General features: G+C 36.1%; 2 protein-coding genes across 2 annotated transcripts; one reads left to right on the plus strand and one right to left on the minus strand.

The window, feature by feature from the left end:
* Nucleotides 1–6,845: 6,845 nt before the first annotated feature.
* Nucleotides 6,846–10,980, plus strand: f3a (coagulation factor IIIa). Its single transcript, XM_056249232.1, has 6 exons — nt 6,846–7,077; nt 7,232–7,340; nt 8,134–8,327; nt 8,420–8,604; nt 9,647–9,815; nt 10,255–10,980. Exons 1-6 carry the CDS (start codon nt 6,999–7,001, stop codon nt 10,398–10,400), a joined length of 882 nt encoding a protein of 293 aa, XP_056105207.1. The 5' UTR covers nt 6,846–6,998; the 3' UTR covers nt 10,401–10,980.
* A 1,453-nt stretch (nt 10,981–12,433) lies between these two features.
* acp5b (acid phosphatase 5b, tartrate resistant) lies at nt 12,434–19,681 on the minus strand. The gene is made up of 6 exons (XM_056249233.1): nt 19,509–19,681; nt 19,126–19,316; nt 15,037–15,164; nt 14,753–14,944; nt 12,864–13,011; nt 12,434–12,682 (listed from the first exon to the last, which is right to left on the minus strand). Exons 1-6 carry the CDS (start codon nt 19,576–19,578, stop codon nt 12,437–12,439), a joined length of 975 nt encoding a protein of 324 aa, XP_056105208.1. The 5' UTR covers nt 19,579–19,681; the 3' UTR covers nt 12,434–12,436.
* Between the last annotated feature and the right edge of the window lie 374 nt (nt 19,682–20,055).

A 20,055-nucleotide genomic window follows, 5' to 3' on the forward strand; every position in this document is an offset into this window, starting at 1 on the left:
CTGCGCACCTTACCAGCTGTTAAAACAGCTTTTTTGAATTTGCTCAAAAAAACAAAACAAAAAAGACAGACAGAAGAGAGAGGACACAAGACTGCTCGCGCTGCCGTGCTGTAACGCCCGCACCGAACAAGGAGAGATCCAACGAAGGCTTGCCAAGTTTCACACTCTGTAGGATTACCATGAAGCGTTTGGCTCCGAAGCAAAAAGCTAGTGTGCAATCATAACAGCTGCTGTTAAATACCCGCGCTGACGAGGACGCGCAGCTGATGCAAATGATTGCATGCCAATGTGCATTGGCTTGTTTTAGTTTCACTCGAAGTAGATTGGCCTCTCTAGCGAGATTCCTATTGGTCAGTCTGACCTACGTTGTAGTGACTGACCGATAGGGAACTTTGGGGTTAGTAAGAGTAAAATAATAATAAAAAGAAGAAGAAAAAAAGAAATATTTTATGCAGCAACTAGGATGCATTAAATTGATCAAAAGTGTCTTTAAAGACATTTATAATGTTACAAAAGATTTATTTCTCAAATAAATGCTGTTCTTTTAAACTTCCTATTCATAAAAAAAATCCAGAAAAAAATGTATCACAGTTTCCACAAAAATATTAAGCAGCAAACGATTTATATATCCTATACAAATCTTAAGATGGTCCTGTGAAGTCCACTTCGTAGGGCACTATTAAGTGATTATACTGCAAGCTGCCACTTTGGTTTGCATTTGGAACACCTTCATCTGATAGTAGAAAGAATGTAAATCTGTTCACTTGTTATCTGTCCTGAGCCTGAAGATAAGAACAGAGCTGCTGTTCGCTGTTTGACTCCGAGCCTGCAGCTTTGAAAGGAGTGAGTAATGTCTGTTCACATGTGCACCGATCCCAACAACAATTAACATAATTGTGAAAAAAATGCAGCTCTTGCTTTTTGTCACAGGAACTCCAGCCTCTATTTGGACTAACAGCATAAAGAGTTGATAGATGAGACCCAGAGTTAAACAGGAAGTTGCTTCCAGACCTGCTATAATGGTGCGAGTGATTACAACAAGATATGCCGTGTGAACCTTCAGCTGATGTGGAATTTCTGGAAGATTAATATGGTTGGCGTATATGACTCCATATACCGTCAATATGGAATTATTTATTCGTTGGCTGCGTATGCGTCTGGTGTTTCAGGTTATCAGGTGTTTTTGCTACTTGTTACTGTAAAAGCCTGTCAAAAGTCAATAATAAAGTTTCAGGTTGTCTTCGTCATGTCCTTATCAGAATGGCACGGAAGTCTGATTCAGGATGACACACGTGAATGAAGTGTACCAATGTCTTGGGGTAAATCAAGTGTAGCCTGGACTGGAGACCGTCTCTCAAAACATAGGGGTTAAACTCACAGCAATGCGTGCTTGTCTTCACATTTTCTCTGTCAAGAAAACACAAAACAGATTTCATGAGTAGGCTAGCAGACCCAAAATGTGCCCACAAGAGTGTTTAACTGTCATGAATTTTTTTTTTAAATATTGAGTTCTAAGATACTGCAAAGTTTTGTTTCACTCCTAAAATATATAAAACACTAAATTCTTTGTAGGTTGAATATGAACCTGAAAAAGGATGAAGGTGCAAGCCAACAACACGCACAAAAACTTTTTAAAAGTAATAACAAATCTGTCATCGGCCCAAGGGACTTTCCATTGATGCATAATTTATTGATCCTTAAATTAGGATGTTGTTTCCAATTCAGAGAGCAATAATGCCATGGAAATACAGGAACATTCTGAAACAGGAACAATTTGGTTATGCAGTAAAGTTGACATAATTTTCCAGCATGCCTTTTGTTAAAGGAATACTTTATCCAAAAATCAAAATACGCAAGTCATCATTTACTCATGTTGTATCATTGTCCACGAATCATGTTGTTCCAAACCTGTATGGTGTTATTTTACAAATTTTCATACAAAGATGGTTCTTCAAGATCTGAGGAGACAATATAAAGTCGTTATAAATATCACCCTTCCCATATATTTCATATATTTAATTGGTGCTCATTCTCCCTAATTTCATATTAAGATGCAGTCATAAGTATTAATTTTAATACAAATTGATCATCTTCAAAACATGTATTTTTCATTATTTCCATTGTTTTGATGCCTAAATTCACTTCACAAAATAATTGATTTGAGTTTTTAGTATTTTATCATAGAAACTAATAATTTAGGTTATTAATATTAATAATAATTCATTTGTTGTCCTTTTCCCAGTTTTATGTAGCAGCCTTTAAAAGTAAGGACTTGCAGAAAGGTTAATATGTCACTTCCTGTATCTCTATCTCTGGAAAGGTCAAACAAACTAAAGCATTTTTTTGTTAATGTTTCTTTATAGATGTTTTCCTAAACCAATCATTTTTACAGTATAGGCTTGAATGTTTTCTTAAGCGGTGTGTGTGGGTTTTTACAGAGTGTAAATGAGTTCAGCCAAACAATCTCTTCCTATTGTTTCAGACCTCACGTCCTCTCTTAGGTTTCTCCAGGACATTTGAGATGATCTGGTTAATCAGAGAGGTCAGAAAACCCCCGGAGGAGAAATGGTTACTGCAGAGGATCCTTTTTTATTGTACAACAAAAATGGATGATGGATTCATTCGCACAAGGACTACATGTGTGATAATCACATTTCTGTTTTCTGTTTATCTAAAACTCATTTATTTTAATACTGGACATTTGGAGAAGTCGACTGTTTGTTCCATTTCCCATTACATAAATAATCTATAGACTTTAAAAATGTATTATTATTAGTTCTGCATACTTTGAACAAACCCATAACCTTAAAGTCCCCATGAAATCAAAACAGTTGAAGTTTTTTGGTTATTTTAGTATAAATATGTTAGCCTTACTGTTATCTATAAGCTAGTGTGCTCCAAAACAATGACAAAATTCACATTTAGAAGATATAAGCATTCAAACCTTACAGTCTCTCACTTCTGTCCAATCAAATGCTCTCTAGAATCTAGTGTCCCGCCACCAAATAAAGCTGCGGCTAAAATCGGTCACTTGTTCACATATTTACTATTTTCTACATGGCACATAGTGCACTGTATAGTGAATAAGGAGCGATTCAGACACTGTAAATAGACTTTCTATTGGGGCGAATAAAGTCTGGTTTCATGTTAGTGTCACGTGGACTGATAGCACAGAGCGGATCATATGCACGAGTCAGCGCTGACCACACAATGCGTATCGAACCTATTTGAATTCTGCACAGAATGTATATTTCAAAGCGATATGAAGGAGATTAGGAGGAGAAATGGTTAGATATTAGGAGGAAACTGAGTCTTTGAGCTCAGCGGCTCTGGCCGAGCTGATATTAACGAAACGCTATTGGCCATGTTTTTAAAAGGGGCGGAGCTGTTCAATATGTCCCGCCCTGCTTCCTGTTTCAGTGGAAATTACGTCAACACATTGAATAATGCTGCGCGTTTCAAGGCACTTCAGTGGGCCTTTAAAGTCGGCATTAAACAGAAGTTGCAATAGAGCTGGTAAGTCCCGCCCATCCGTAAAACTCCAAGTGGACCTCTAGGTTGAAAAAGCGTCAATGCAAGTGAATGAGAGAAAATAATTATTTTCTGATCCCGTTTGAATTGTGCCATGAATGTGAACATATGTTGTCTGTGAATTTTTTTTATATAATTTCTCATGTAACGAGTTTGACAGTATATTGTATGATTCTTTGGCTAGCAGTTGTGGAATAGACATAACGAGAAAGACTACACGTCGCATATGTGACGTCACTGCATAACACATTTTCCCTCCACAAATCACGGTGCGATAATCTAAGGAATTAGATCGAGATGCCTGTGTGTTTTGTACCCAAATGTCACCATTCAAACAAAGGCATGTTTAGCGGGATCCGTGTGCTAGTGGTGGTGACGTATATCAAACGCGTCGAAAGCAGAAGAGTTGTAGTCCACAAAGTGCTCTCACACAAAGTCTAACCGTATGAAAATTCTACCCGCTAAATTGTAGCATTCTTTACACGAAAAATAATATAAAAAATTCACAGACAACATATGTTCTCATTCATTGCAAAATTCAAACGGGATTAGAAAATAATTATTTTCTCTCATTCACTTGCATTGACGATTTTTCAACCTAGAGGTCCAGCGGGGTAAGCGGAAGGGGTGGGACTTACCAGCTCTATAGCCCTTTCTTGTGACATATATCTGAGTAAAACGGCTTCTGTAATGAGAAAAAATTTAGGGCGGGATTTGATTTTGTGCACAGGGAATTCGCCTTTGGCTAAGCCACACCCTAGAATGTAGATTGACCAATCACAGCGCAGCTCCCACAGAGGTCCGACACTTTTTCACAGCGCTCCATTGACTTTAACACAGGCGTCTCATATTTTTGGTCTCGGCAGGCTATTACCGTCGTAATTTTATGAAAAATATGGTTAAACGTTGTGCCTGGGGCATTTGTAACACAGATACGCGTTTCCCAGAGAGGTTGTAGGGGGGTGTCCGTTTTTTTCCCTTCCCAAACCGAAGTCAAATCCTGACAAGTGTAGCTCACGCTGCTAATAAATACAACGTTATACTCGCGTAGTCCGTTTGCTTTGTAATAACGATTATAGAAGTGAATAGAGACCTACCCAGCTTGCATGAACAGTGTTGCTCCTTGATATTGTTAGTCCCAGCCTCCGTCTCGATTAATAGGATATGCGGTGGTTCATTTTTTGACTGTGACCGGTATGCTTTTGCCTCTATTTGGATGCTTTGTTGTTCCTTGCGTTTCACCTGTATGTCGTGAATATAGCCTTCGAACGTAAATTACAGACCCTTTTGCCTACTTCTATCGGACACTTTATTTGCTGCTTTATAAAAGTTTGATAAAATTTCAGCAGGAAGAGCTGTCACAGCATAAGCCATGTTGATACCAGAGCCCAGATGAAGTTTGTTTGTCGGACGTAGCAACAGTAACTAAGGGGGGCGGGGCTTAGCCAAAGGTGAATTGATTGGATGGTTGTGGTTTGCTATTGGTCGATCTCATGTGAGTGACAGCTTGCCCCGCCCACGTGGCAGTAAACACGTCATCAGAGAAGAGAAGAGATGTCGCTACAAGAGAGAGAGGGGAAGTTATTTTAATTAAAGATCATGAGGGCACATGAATAAAAAAAAAGATGTGCACTGATAAAAAAATGAATTGTCAGTTTTGGTTTCATTGTAACTTTCAATGTTAAACATGCAAAACATCCGCCACTCAGCTTAAGGATGTTAATTAACGACTTTATTGTTTAAATTAATTTATTAAGTTCATGTTTAGGCATTGAATTTCCCTGCACACTTGAAAAGGGTGACAGAAAACTGTCTAAAAATATTATCAAACAGGAAAGTATGATGACGCTTACAAGAAAACCTGCATTTTCCAGTCTCATCTGCAGTCTCTTAGTGGTTTTGGGTGAGTTTCTCTGGAAGCGCTGAGTCCTGTGAGCGTTTTAACATGCAAAGCCACACGCGAGAGTGGGCTAAGCTGCTCATTAGCATAAGGATCTGAATGGGCAAAAAGATCCCTGCTGGCATTCAGCACTTTAGAGGTGCCAGCGTCACATACCAATTGAAACCGGGACAGAAATGAAGTCATACTTCCCGGAATACCAAATCATTAGCATGTCATGAGTAATTTTCTTGTGTATTCATGGTGGTCATCGGAGGGGCTTATGTCCATAATTAGTTGAAAGCCATTTACGTGTCACAATGCATGATTACATCATGGAGTCTCGTTTGTGTTGTCACTTCAAATTATGCTTCAAATGACATTTGTCATTCAAATACAATAATCTCAAAACTGTTTTTTTTTTTTTGCGAAACTAATTTATTTATGAAATCAGATTTCTTTTTAATGAGATATGATGTTGTGTTGCTCTCAGATGTAACATTTGAAATGGTTTGCCTATATGATTGTTGTTTTTACATAACTTGCAGAAAAGCTGATGCTGTAATCGGGGGGGCTGTTTTCTGATAGGGAGATATAAGGAAAGGAAATTCAAAAAAGTCTCCTTTATGTTTTCCATAATATTTATGCTGTCTTTTTTTTGTCATTATGATTGTTCATTGTAAGAGAAACGGTACAAGCATGCTTCATTCCCCTGATCTTGTATGCATGTATAAATTCGGCAATAATAATAATAATAAAAAGGGAGATATAAGTTACATAAGTTGACTTTTTGCACATTTTAGATTTTTGAGACATCTATTTTTTCTTGCATTATTTTTCAGTGCACATATGTGTAAAGAGTGACTAAACACATCAAATGAGCCTATACTGGTCAGTTCAAAAGATCAACTTTTGGAAATTTTCATTACTTATTTACAACAATTTGAAATTGACTTTCGAAATTGACTTTCAAAAATAAACCAAATCTGAAATAAATAAATAAATCACTATAAAGTATAAAGTGTATATAGTGTGACAACTATCCCCAGTTTTCCAGTCACTATAAATATGATTTATTGCACTTTGGGTCAGGATAAAAATATTATATTAATTCAATATCAGTGAACAATTATTAAATTGTTTCTCTGTAGGGGTTAATTTCAAAGCAACTACATAGGTAATTAATAAACTAAACTAATACAGTACATTAAATAAATGAATTAAAAACAAAGAAATACATATTATTTTATCATTTAGTAATATATTCATTTCCTTTCAAACGCGCGTTATTTAAACGCCAATGCTCTTATGTCATTTTGTGTAATAGGCAACTATGTCAATGCGGAAATCCATAAATGGTCAAATGCATAAGTGGACAGACCCACTTGTTCTAGAGGGCGGGGCTTAATTAGTCTCACTCGGATCCCAACTGGTCTGACTAGGTTTGTTGCGCTCACACACAATCAGGAGGACTTTATAAACCACTTGGGAGCAGGATACACTATCATATTTTTTATCCTACCTGGTTAAAGGAGTTTTATTTGGTCTACGTACTGTAGTTGGATTAGTACTGTCACCTTGGGACAACATGGAAAGCAACAGGCAAATGAAATTTCGCATGCTTGTATTGGTCCTGGTTTCATTTTTCACGAAGGCTTACGCCTCAGGTGAGTCTCTTACCTGTGACAACGATTGAATTCAGTGAAATGAAATGTTATTCAGTTTGTTAACTGCTATTTTAAACAATTTCTATCGTTTTACTTTAGTTATTGTGTCATTTAAAACAATCTAATTGATTCATTTGCTTTGCTCTTTTTATAGACATCTTTCCAAAAGCACAGAGAGTAGCCTGGTCCTCTTTTAATTTTAAATCCATGTTAACATGGAGTCCAAAACCAACGAATTATTCCTACACTGTTGAATTTTCAGAGTAAGTCATGTTTTATTACAATACAGTTCGTAGTCAGGTTGTTTATTATTACACAGTCATTGTTCTGAATGCAGTATTATAGCTATCAAAAATGCGCAGGAATTAGCAAAACCGGGTTTAATTTAAAAATGTAATTTAGTACATCACATCAAAAGATATAGTCAGAACACAAAAGAGAAAATGGTCTAAATCTTTTAGTCTCCCCAAGTTTAATATGAAAGTGAAATGTACACATATGTATTGCAGTTAGGCCTATCTAATATTACTTGGATCATATTGATTCTGACCAATCAAGTCATAATTCATTGATTATCTCAAAAGGTTTCTCACTGTGTAATCTCAGCATGGCCATAAACCAATAAAAGTGTATGGGCATTATAAGTGTATATTATAGAGTTTCTAATTTGTTACCATCTATTTAACATGTCAAAATAATTTCTGCCATTTATACTCAATTTTCTATCAATGTTCACCACTAATTTAATCAAAAGTGGACAAAAAAGTGAATTGGATTTAACTCTGCAGGTTGTAACTTTCGAACCAATTTTTTAGGGCAGCGATTAAACTTACAATTTCAATTTTAGGCAATCTTTTATTAATGTGTAACCCATAAAAACCTTTATGAACAAAAAAAAAAAACGCTCCCGAATGTTTAGATTTGGCAACTCTAGCATAGTTCCACACCCATGACTTGTTACAGCAGGCACCAACCTGTCACCGATTCTCATGTAATGTAATTTATTATTTCCAAAAGTTGTATTTACATTCTTAATGTCTGTGTAAATGTTTGTAGACCGAGCCAGGACAGACAACGGACGCCACACTGTATCAGGACTATGGAAACTGAATGCGACCTGACTGCAGAATTAAAAAACCTAAAGGCCAGTTACAAAGCCGACATCCTGTCTGAACCCATGCGGGGCGTCTCCTTGGATTTGGTTGAGTTCCCTCATGTCACTTCTGAGAGATTCTCCCCTTATTATGACAGTCAGTATTCTCAACAACCAACTTTACACTCTATTTAATGACATGAAGATTTCGAACCATTACAAAGATCTTCTGCTTTGATTGTCTTTCAGCTGGCATTGGCAGACCAGAGTTTAAAATAGAAGTAAACAATGACGAGAGGAAGACGACACTGCTTGTAACGGATGTCCCCACAGCTCTCTTTAATAATCTTAATGAGAGACTGAACATTCGGGATGTTTTTGGGGACGACCTGCTTTATAAGGTTATCTACAGGAAAGCCAAGAGCACAGGAAAGGTTAGTGTTGTCTGTAAAATGTATTATCTTTCATCATTCTTTCTTTTCTGAGCGCTTTTGCCACTTTGTAAATTACAATCCGGATTTATACCCTGTTAACTAAATAATAAACACAAAGTCATTTAACCGTTTTAGCACCTTGCATTTATTAAATCATTAGATATTAAATGAAAATGAACCATCCACTTTTTTTTTCAGTTAGAGACTAAAAGCTTCCTCCACAAATATATATATAAATCTGACAATTATTAAAAAATATATATTTTACTCACCATGATATCACAGTGCACAATATAGACATGCCAGCTACAAAAATATACTATAGTTAATATATATAACTATAGTTTCTGCCAAATAATCTATACTACTCTTCAAAAGTTTTATGTCAGTAAGATTTTTAGATCCTTTTATTCCGCTAAGATGCACTAAATTGATCAAAACTGAAGGTAAAGACAAATGTTACAAAAGATTTCTTAAATACATATTTTTCTCGATTTCATCAAATAATCCGGGGGGAAAAAAACGTATCATGATTTCCACAAAAAATAAGCAACAGCACAACTGTTTTCAACTTGATAATAATAAATGTTTCTGGAGCAGCAAATCATCATATTATAATGATTTCTGAAGGATCATGTGACACTGAAGACTGGAGTAATGATGCTGGAAATTTAGCTTTGCATCACAGGAATAAATGACATTTTAAAATAGAAAACTGTTATTTTAAAATAAAACTAATATTTCACAGTATTATTCTTTTACTCTATCTTGCATATCAAATGAATGCAGCCTTATTTCAAACACTTTTTAATTTGTTAACATTACATGAGTTCTACATGAGTTAACATGAAGTTACAATGATCGTATTAACTAACGTTAACAAAGGTTAATAAATACTGTAGCATATGTATTGCTTTTTGTTAAAACCTTAAGGAATGGGACCTTATTACACTTTATTTTAAGGTGTCCACTGTAAAATAAAGTGTTACCTATATGAAACATTATACGTATTATACATCATTTTATGTGTTTGCCTCTTCAGAAAGAGATGACCAGTAAAAGCAGCACCATTGAGCTGACGGATTTGGACCAAGGAGTGAGTTACTGTTTCAACATTCAGGTCTACCTCCCCTCCCGCGCTCTGGACAAACAACACGGGCAGCTCAGCCACATCCAGTGCTCTCCAGAAGATGACGCATCATTCTTTGAAGGTAATGCTTTCACTCTTTAAATAACAAGACTTTAAAGTGGTCTGTCAGGGATTTTCAGCACAACAATCGCAAGGAAAAGCAAACGTTGGGAATTTTGTCCGATAGGGAATGAATCATTTTCCCAAAATAGACTCACTCCCCTGATCTGGACTCTCGCTGAAACGCATCCATTTATGAAGTGCCTGGATAGCTGATATAGTATCATATCAGAGGATTATATGGACTCTATGAATGTGTGATTCACAGCGCTGAGACATTTAATGCAACCCATAATTGATAAGAAATGTGTCTGTTGGGCGGATTATGATAGTAACGTGTCAATGAATCATATCAGCGTCTAGGGACCAATAGAACTGCAAAATTCCTGTGGTGTCCAATTAAACTCATTGAATCGAGTGTTTGTGACCATAATGACGATGATGATGTAATGTTTTTGCAGAGTACGGCATAGGTGTCATCGTCGGAGCCATTTTTATTATCATTCTGGCAATGACAACAATCATTATTGTCATCGTGATGTGCTGCAGGCGACGAAAGCAACCGAAAAACACAGGAAAAGAGGGATTACCATTGAACGGTGTGTGAGGAATGCGGATGCTCTTTTTGGTACGTCTAAATTAGACTCTCCCTTATGAAGGGAGGATGGTGTGCCGTTTTTCTATAAAAAAAAATAGTGTTTCTGTGAAACCTCAAAATGCAGATATGTTAGACATATAATTTAGCAAGACAAGACCTTTATATTGTCAGGTGGCGGGTTCTTTAGTCTGGCACTGAAGTGTACTGTATAAACATTTTTATAAGCACTGCCTCTTTCATCTACTTGCTAACAAATGGAAATACTGTACGATTTAAGAGAGGTTTTTTGTACGCACTTGGGAGAATCAAAATCAGATAATATTTTATGGAATGAAAGAACTAATTTATTTTTTTTAGCTAATATTGTAAACTGTATTCGTTTTTTAAAGTATTTTTGTTGTAAGAGTGAAACGCTCTTTTAATTTAAGTTTTATCACATTGCAACTGTACATGGCTAACCATTAATCAAAAAATGATGTTATATCTGGTGTATTGTTGCCATTTTGGTGCATAAACTTTATGATTATACTTCAGACCTGTGAATCCAGTAAAAATGGTACTGATGTGGATTTAAAAACACACAAATAAATATACAAAAATACACACGTGGACTAATCAGCATTTAGATCTTTGCCTTTATATTTTCTAAGAACTTCTTATATATAACATGTTAAATATTATGCCTTATATAGGCACGTTCGGTTAGAAAGATCAAACTCAGATATACAGATGTTAAATAGCTCAATGGCGCCCCCAATTGTAAGTTAGTAGAGTTACATTAAATGTGAATCAACTGTTAGATATTTACAGGTCCAAGTTGTTATATATATATATATATATATATATATATATATATATTAGGGGTGTAACAATATATCGTGTCACAATATATCGCAATACAAAAATGCAACAATATGTATCGTTGATAGTGACTATGTATTGTGTATAATTCACCCAAAATAAAAATGACTGTGTGAGAAAAAATTCAAGTTTTCAGAGTTTTTGTGTCAGTACTACATTAAACTACTATATATAATGTATAATAATGCAATCTGGGAATATTTTTGGGTCCTCCTGATAATGCCAAATGTCTTATGTTACTAGTAAAAAGTGGCCTACATTATTTTAATTATATCTAGTCGGGGACAGAGTACAAGCATATTCGTCTAAAATAATTCTGTATTTTCAGCTTCAAAATCATGAATATTTTTATTCTGGTTTCACCGTTGTCTGGTGCATTGGGTTACCAGCACCAAGTCCAAGCCTATTCATTTACACACACAATGTAATATAGAAATTTAGCATTTTAAACAACAGTACATTGTTTGTTTACCTTTTATCATATGTCTTGGAGTATCGCAATAATATCGTATCGTGATATGTATCGAATCGAACACATATTTAAGTTGAATTATTTAAAATAATTACAAATATATATATTTTACATTTCAGTAAGTGAGTCAGGAGTTCATTCAGTCACAGCTCTGATCGATTCAGTTCAGTAAAGGATTCATCAGACTGATTCAAACTGGAAACTTATTCCTTCTGAAATCATACTACACTTGTTGTATGTTTTTTTATTTTTTTATTAAAAAGAACCAGTTCATAAGAGTCATTAATCAGACTACACTGGTTGTGCTGCATGTTTTTGAAACCCAATTGGCTCGAATTATTCGCTAGAATCAGACAACATTGGTTGCATTGTATGTACAACCTGATAGGACAACTCGTTAAAAAGTTTCTTGCCAAGTTTCTTTTGCATAACATTCAATACAGACTGCAAACTTGCATTCGAAACTCTGATAAAATATGATTTTGCGCATACACGTAAAAAAAAGAAGTATTTTTGCAATAATCTAAGCAAATCACTTTTTATGAAATGTAAATGTTTTATTTTGTTCACCGCAAACTAAACAGGAATTTAACTAAAAACAACAGTTTATATAAAATTAAATATACAACAGAATTATTAGTGCAATTAAAAAAGGACTTTCGCCAAAGTGACTGTTGTGTTTATTAAAAGCAGACTAGGACAAATAATGATGTCAAAGTTGGACTTTGCGCTTAGGGACGGATGTCTGGTACACACACTTCCCGTCTGGCTGGATGTAACTTATCAGCATCTCATTCGTACCGACCTCAAAGTACACAAATGCGCCTGTCGTCTGATTCACCATGTTGGAGAAAAGTTGCCAAGAGGACGGGAAGCTGTTCTTGTGGCCGGTGTAAATATCCTCTTCAACCCCAGTTCCGCTGACAACATACGAACTTCCATCGTCTTCTCTGATAAACTGGTGAAACAGAAATACTTTTTAGAACATATTTATAGTTCCATTGCATAATGCTGATTGGTCAATACAGTAACAGCCATAACGTATGGAAGTCACTTCAATACATTTGCTTAATACAATGTTTTATTAAAAAGCTGCTTAATTTCCTGTTACACGATAATGCGATGTTCAAGATACCGACCTGTAGACTGTGGTCATGACCACACAGATATAAAGAGACTCTGTACTTCTTCAGAAGGGGCCTGAGTTTCGATACCAGGCACTTAGTCGGCCCATGATGGCCAATAGACCAGACTGGATAGTGACCGGCCACAATGACAAAATCTGACCTGAGGATTAGAAAGCAAAAGATGCATTTATTATAAAAGCATTTGATGAATATCAACTTTGTTTGACTTTCTGATGTGGAAAACAGCTGTGAGTGTTTGCATGCGCATGCCGCTTTTATTCTCGGTGGGATTTTGACTGTATTTTCCCCCCTGCACGTGTGAGGGCATGTGCGGCTTGACTTTAGGTTTATCTGGCTGCTAACAGTTTGTACATTAAACACAATCCTTAACCTTTCGTCCTTTTTCAAGATCAGTTAACAGGTATTCACTCGTAAGAATTGTGTTTTCAATTCATAAAACTGGGCAATTAAAAAAGGTTTGATGCACATTTATTAGTACTATAAACTGTCCTTGTATGGAAAAGTCAGAGCTGTAAGATTATTTAACCATGTAAAGCCTGAAATATGAAATAATGGTCAGAAAAAATATTTTTTTTTAAATGGAAAAAAAAGAAGTTTCCATATCATATTTTATACATCAGGCTTTTATGGCCCATAGGCCTATAGTATGACTGTGAGAGTATCAATATTTTTACATTTTATTCTGAGCAAAAATATGCAGTATAGATTTTATTTATATGGCCAAAAAGTAAGAAGAAATTCTGATAGCTTGAAATAAAAATCAGTAAGATTATTATATTCATAACAGTATAAATACAGAGCATCTAAAGGGACATGGTGGAGGAAAAAATAAGAGATGGAGGAAAAAATATATATTTCAAAACTTTTGCGTCCCCCTGAGAAACTTTGCGTTCGCTCGCAAAGAACTCAAAATGTTAAGATGTTAATAAAATGTTAATGAACGCTAAGTTTCTCAGAGGAACGCAACACATTTGCGAGAGAACATATTATTTTTCCTCAGAACTCAATTTTTTCCCCTTCATTATTATTTCTCTTTAGGGGCTCCATGGTGTAACTGACTACATAAAATGCATATTACTATCAGTTGTCACTCTATATCTCCCAATAATATGTGTTAATAAGATGATATTTAACTGCTTATTTATGATCAAAGCTCTGTAGTTTTGATTATGGGGGCAAAATACAAAATGCAATGCAAGATTGAGAGATGTACAAATGAATATTCATCAAAAACCTGATGTATTTTTGACACATTTTAGTATGATCTTTCATGTTCTTTCATGATCAATGTTTTACTAAAGTACTAAAAGGCCTTTTGGTTGCAAAAAAGTATAAACTCCCAAACACAGATGACAGAACACATATAGAATATTGTATTTTTCAGTTTTGATCGTATTGATAATTTAGAGGCCTTAGAAATTCATGTATGAACTATGATACAGTAGCCTTTATAGGGTTAAACGTTTCTTCTTTGTGTTCCACACAAAACATAACAGCATTTATGTTGACAATAATGACAGAATTACTTCTTGGGTGAACTTCGTCTTAAAGACTTAGTCATATATTTAGAAAAGAATGCCAGGAGTGTTTTCCAGGTCCTATCTGGGATTTCAGAGAATGTGAGGGTGGATCTGAGGCGGTGAAAGAGTGAGAGAGAATAAGTGAAGGAATGTGACAATGGAGGAGTGAAAGGAGTGTGACAGGTCAGGGCCTTTAAAACATGCCCTAAAATTCCTGTTACAGGACTAATGTTTGCTCAGTAAAAAAACAAAACACTGGATTTCAGTGTTGTTTGTTCACCTATATTAGATATCGGGCCGCTTGTGCAAGTGTTTGCATTTGTGTGTTAATTAACTACTGTCGTTGTACTAATATCTCACTTGGTATTTTGAAGTTTCTGCTCGATCCACTTTAGCTGTTGGCTAGCAGCAACGTAGTCCTCGGGACCCACGGGCTCAAGCCCGTCATACGTGTTGCCACACAAAACCACTGTGTCGATCATCAGGACTGTGATGGACGTGTTGCTGTGAGGAACCTTGAAGTTCAGCTCATAATAGAGGTCTGGGTAGATCCTGCCAAACATTAACAGCAGCTCACTGTGGTCACGAGTGCTCATGTTTACATTCTTTAATGCACAGATTCTGACCTTTGACCTCTGACTCACCATCTTTCAGATCTGTTTGAGTAGGCGATCTGGGCTGACACGTTTCCACGGTGATCGTGATTTCCTGCTACCAGGTACCATGGCACGTCCATCAGCGCGGGATGAGAGAACACACTCTCATAGGTAGACTGAAGAATTTATTAGAGCCTCATTAGAACATCATTTAAAAAACATATATTTTCCATTACAAATATTAAATTATATATATATATATATTTAAATGTCTGTGTGTGTATGTATATATATATATATATATACACACACACACACACATTTTATATATACTGGTAATTGCATATATAAATCTAAAGTATTTATATATATATATATATATTGAAATAACTTTAAACATTTTAAAATATTAAATATTGTAAATAAATAAAAGTAATCATTATTAATAAAAGTTAATGTTTATTTATAAAAGTACATTTAGCTATTTAAGTAAAAGTAAGTAATTTTTTAAGAGATGTAAATGGTTTGTGCATATGGTATGACTCAGTACCATGGTAGAGAATATATGAAAGCACTATAGTATTACCATCTGGAACCTCACTGTACCATGGCACTTTTATTTTATTATTTTATTCTATTTTAGAGTTTTTAAATTTGTTTAGGCTTCAATTAACAATTACTTTATTTACACTGATGTAAATATGGTGATGGGGAGCCAACCAGTTTTACTTGTACTTACTTTGGTCCTAATACAAATGCAACCAGTAAACCAAATAAAATACCATAAAATAAAACACCATGGTTCATTCATATGGTATCATTCAGTCCTATATTACAGAATATATCAATGGACAATGGCATAACCATCTGAAACCTCACTGTACCGTGGCACTTTTTTGTAATATTTTTATTTATTTTATTTTATAGTTTCTAAATGTGTTTAGGCTACTAATAACAATGACCGTAGTTGCATCTATCTAAATAGGGTGACAAGGAGCCATCCAGTTTTATTTGTGGTAAAACTATATTATTACTATTCACAAACTACGGTAAAGAAGGCAAAAGCTTGAGTGTGTTCTGTTCCTCTACCACTAGAGGGACCTATTTGTCTTTCACACAAACTATATCACATGTCCAGGGCTGCGTTCCAGCATAGACAGTAAAAGAAATGGACAGAGCGACCCCATTGATTTCAACGGAGAAGACTTGAAGCCCGATTATTGCACTTCCTGTCTGATGTCTGAGCGACTGCGCAGGCTCAAACTGAGCGTGACGACAGTCTGGCAGTTGAAAATCTTATAGTAGCTGTGCCAAGATAAATCTGAATCACCTAATTCCTCAAAAACGTTGTTGAAATATTTTGTCCCATTGCTTTTATAGACTCTCTATTTATGGGCTTCTACCTTGACTTTGTGCCTCCATGTACTCCTGATTGCCTCATAGACAGTTAAAGATTGCCTGCGAGCTTCTCCTCCTGTCTATACGGTAATGTCTCTATTGTGCGACAGAAAGTCCCGTGGTTATGACGCAATCTTTAGCCTATTTTAAAAAAAAACGGCTTCTACGGGGCTATAACGTAAGATACAAAGTAATGGAACATTTTATACATTGTCGTGTTTCTTTAGAAATAAATAATGGACAAATGGAGTCTTTGGACGCCTCAGATGTAAAGTTATTCGCTGTCAAAGTGACGCCAAAATGAATGGGAGTCAATGGGATGCTAACAGCAGGTGATGGTCTGCTACAATGGCGGCTCCCGCGAGGCTTCAACTTCCGGCTGATGGATTACCCCTTTGCGTTCCAGTCCAAAATTGTCATGCCCTTCACTCGCTAACTTCCCGTTCACTCGGATGTACGTCATTGCTTAAGTCGCACGAGTGCCCACTACTGGCGGAAACTGAAATGGGCTGAATGGGCTCTATGCACGGCGGTATTTCCGGTGAAGGTCTAAGGATGCTGGATTACTTCCGCCGATCGTAGAGTCCAATGCTATACCGAGAATTTATATTGGTTTTTATACTCTATTGCTATACTAAAGAAACGTTAGTCACAAAAACAGACAAAACAGACACTCCTCATTTTGTTTATGCTTCTTTGTTTATTATATTAAATAAACATAACTATATATAAAATTACATCTAAACGTATTAAAGTTTCGTTTCAAAGACGAGAGGACAGTAAATTTTGAAGACTCTGCCATAATCCCGTTTTCCTCGGTTTTCCTCCGCTTTAAATCTCCCCAACCGGAAACTGAAGAGCATCCTTGCGTCAAATGCGGAACTTATGCGTGCATATAGCCTATTGGAACGTCCTAAGCCCTTGATCACTTGGAATCAGCTATGGAGTTGATTTATTATTATTATTTTTTTTCTTTTAAGAATTTGTTTAAAGGAGAACTCCGGCGCAAAATGAACCTTTGGTCTAATTACACATTGTTACCTAGTCAACCGTTATCTGAGATTTGTTTTCATGATTATCGAATGTAAATAGTTTTATCTCTAAAAACAGTTTAGCCTATAAAGCTAGTATAACGCTAGTATATTGGGCATAGATCAATGACAAATAAAAATCGCTTGTTAATACCACTAACAAGGCTCAAAATAGCCCCACACTAACACGGTAGCATAATGAGGGTCCCTACCTTCAAACCGAAGCATTGAGAACTTTGTCAGTGTCCAGACAGTTTAATAAGAAGATATTTAATACATACAGTCAACTTCGCGTATACAGGGAGGAGCCATCTTTGAAATACAGCCTTTACCAGTCGATCTACGAACGCTGATCCAAGTGCGCTGGTGAGATGTGAACGAGCTATAAGTTGTGATAAGGTGAGCGCGAACAGCAGGCTTGGATCGGCGTTCGTAGATCGACTGGTAGAGACTGTATTTCAAAGATGGCTCCTGCCTGTATACGCGAAGTTGACTGTATGTTTAAAATATCTTCTTATTAAACTGTCTGGACACTGACAAAGTTCTCAATGCTTCGGTTTGAAGGTATGGACCCTCATTATGCTACCGTGTTAGTGTGGGGCTATTTTGAGCCTTGTTAGTGGTATTAACAAGCGATTTTTATTTGTCATTACACTATGCCCAATATACTAGCATTATACTAGCTTTATAGGCTAAACTGTTTTTAGAGATAAAACTATTTACATTCGATAATCATGAAAACAAATCTCAGATAACGGTTGACTAGGTAACAATGTGTAATTAGACCAAAGGTTCATTTTGCGCCGGAGTTCTCCTTTAATGAAGCATCCAAATGTATATAGGTGTGTCTGGGTTGTTTAAAAAAAAAAAAAAAAAAAAAAAAAATAGAATTAATATGTCAGAGTTGTTTGTGGTGCTGGTGATTAGATGAGATCTGCGGTGACGTCATAATCGTGTTGCATTGTGGTATATGGAGCTGCCTGAAGTGTACATGTGAAGTAGACTCGCTCCCTCGGTCAAAATCAAGGGAACGAGGGTCTGTCCATATAAACTTCCCTCGTCCACTTCGTGGAAGTGGAACGCACTTCAAAATGGCGGCAGGGATTCCCCCAAGGGGAAGTGCTTTGGGAAGTTTGCAAGTGCGTGTCTAAAAGTGGACTGGAACGCAGCCCTGATGGTGTAAACACTAAAGTACCCCGGACAAGGTCCCACTGTCTGTCTCATCCTAGTTACATCATCAACACCAGACCAGACATCAAACCTTGAAGTTATACTGCCTGAAATACATGTCAACCTGAGGAAACCTTGTATTTTACATGATGGATACCTCAAAAGGTTTGTGCAATTTCACAAGCACTTAAAGTCACCGTGACATTGACAATTCATGTTTTTTTTTAAGGAGTATTGCAGTATTTATAATAAATAGTTTATCCGTGCACACCACTATTTTTTAACTCATGTACCCTTATAATCTTCAATCAAAATAACTTCCTCTCCCTCTTGCAGCAACAACAATTCTCTTCTCTGATGATGTGTTTACTGGCAAGCTGTCACTCACATGAGATCGACCAATAGCAAACCACAACCATCCAATCAATTCCAAATAGACAAAATCAAGTCCAGCCCTACAAATATACATCACAATAGGGAAGACTATCACAGCTTACGTTTCATGGCAACTTTAAGAAAGAAATGTAGGAGAGGAAACCTTAAAGCGGGTGTCATCTACATCCCTGACCCCACTGAAGTAGAAATGATCTCCAAGACTGAGGACAAAATCCAGACCTGAGCTCTCAGCAATTCTGCCCAGCTCGGTCGCTGTGTCCAACTCATGTGGCGTGTAGTAGGGGTACGAAGGAAGTCCACCCCAATCTCCAATCCCAACAAACCTTAGAAAAGCTGGAGAGAAATAAGACTTATATCAAAGCACATTCAACAGATCCGTTCCATGCTAGATCACATGGAACATTCTTACTGAACCGGTTTGTCTGCACTAGTAATTATGTGTCCAGGAATATGATTACACTTCCTGACATTTAAAAAATGTGTAATCATATAGATCGTGAAGAAAATACATCAGAAATGCTCTACCTTGTTCATTCGCCTGACATGGGCTGAATATCTGAAGGCAGGAGATAAGAAGGAAGGCCAACCACGCCATTTCATGCCTTCTGATGGCTGATCTGATCCTGGAAACGGTCACAGTGTAAAGAGACACAGACACTGACAAGCCACAAACAGCTTAACACTCTAGTCTCTGCACCTAAAGGGAAACTAGATGTGGTCTATGACAAGCTTCCTGTATTGAGTTCCGAATGAAAGAGTGAAGCACATGATGCAGAGGACAATGTTCACCAGTTTACACTGTAAGCATTTCATTATCAGCTATCAGAAAAAAAGTGCTTAGAAATACAATAGCAATATTAGTAAAACTACTTATAATATATTAATTGTTCCTGGTAATAAGAATAATTTAATACGAGTTGTTATTTTTAATTGTAATAAAATTGATATTTTTTTAATAAGACCAGCTACCAAAAGTGTATACTAATAATTAAAAATAAAAATTATTATTTGTAACTGTAATTTTTATTTATATTATTTCAAATTATTTTTAATATAATGATCTTTTTTTAGT

The sequence above is a fragment of the Rhinichthys klamathensis genome, unplaced genomic scaffold (genome assembly GCF_029890125.1).
Source record: "Rhinichthys klamathensis goyatoka isolate OS25496 unplaced genomic scaffold, OSU_Roscu_1.1 h1tg000059l_1, whole genome shotgun sequence".
Lineage (NCBI taxonomy): Eukaryota > Metazoa > Chordata > Actinopteri > Cypriniformes > Leuciscidae > Rhinichthys > Rhinichthys klamathensis.

Coding starts and splice junctions, on each gene's coding strand:
- f3a (XM_056249232.1), top strand. CDS start 6,999: ATGGAAAGCAACAGGCAAATGAAATTTCGCATGCTTGTATTGGTCCTG. Junction 7,341..8,133: donor TACACTGTTGAATTTTCAGA/GTAAGTCATGTT, acceptor AAATGTTTGTAG/ACCGAGCCAGGACAGACAAC. Junction 8,605..9,646: donor AAGCCAAGAGCACAGGAAAG/GTTAGTGTTGTC, acceptor TTGCCTCTTCAG/AAAGAGATGACCAGTAAAAG.
- acp5b (XM_056249233.1), bottom strand. CDS start 19,578: ATGGCGTGGTTGGCCTTCCTTCTTATCTCCTGCCTTCAGATATTCAGC. Junction 15,165..19,125: donor TAGATGACACCCGCTTTAAG/GTTTCCTCTCCT, acceptor TAAATTCTTCAG/TCTACCTATGAGAGTGTGTT. Junction 12,683..12,863: donor GTCATGACCACAGTCTACAG/GTCGGTATCTTG, acceptor CTGTTTCACCAG/TTTATCAGAGAAGACGATGG.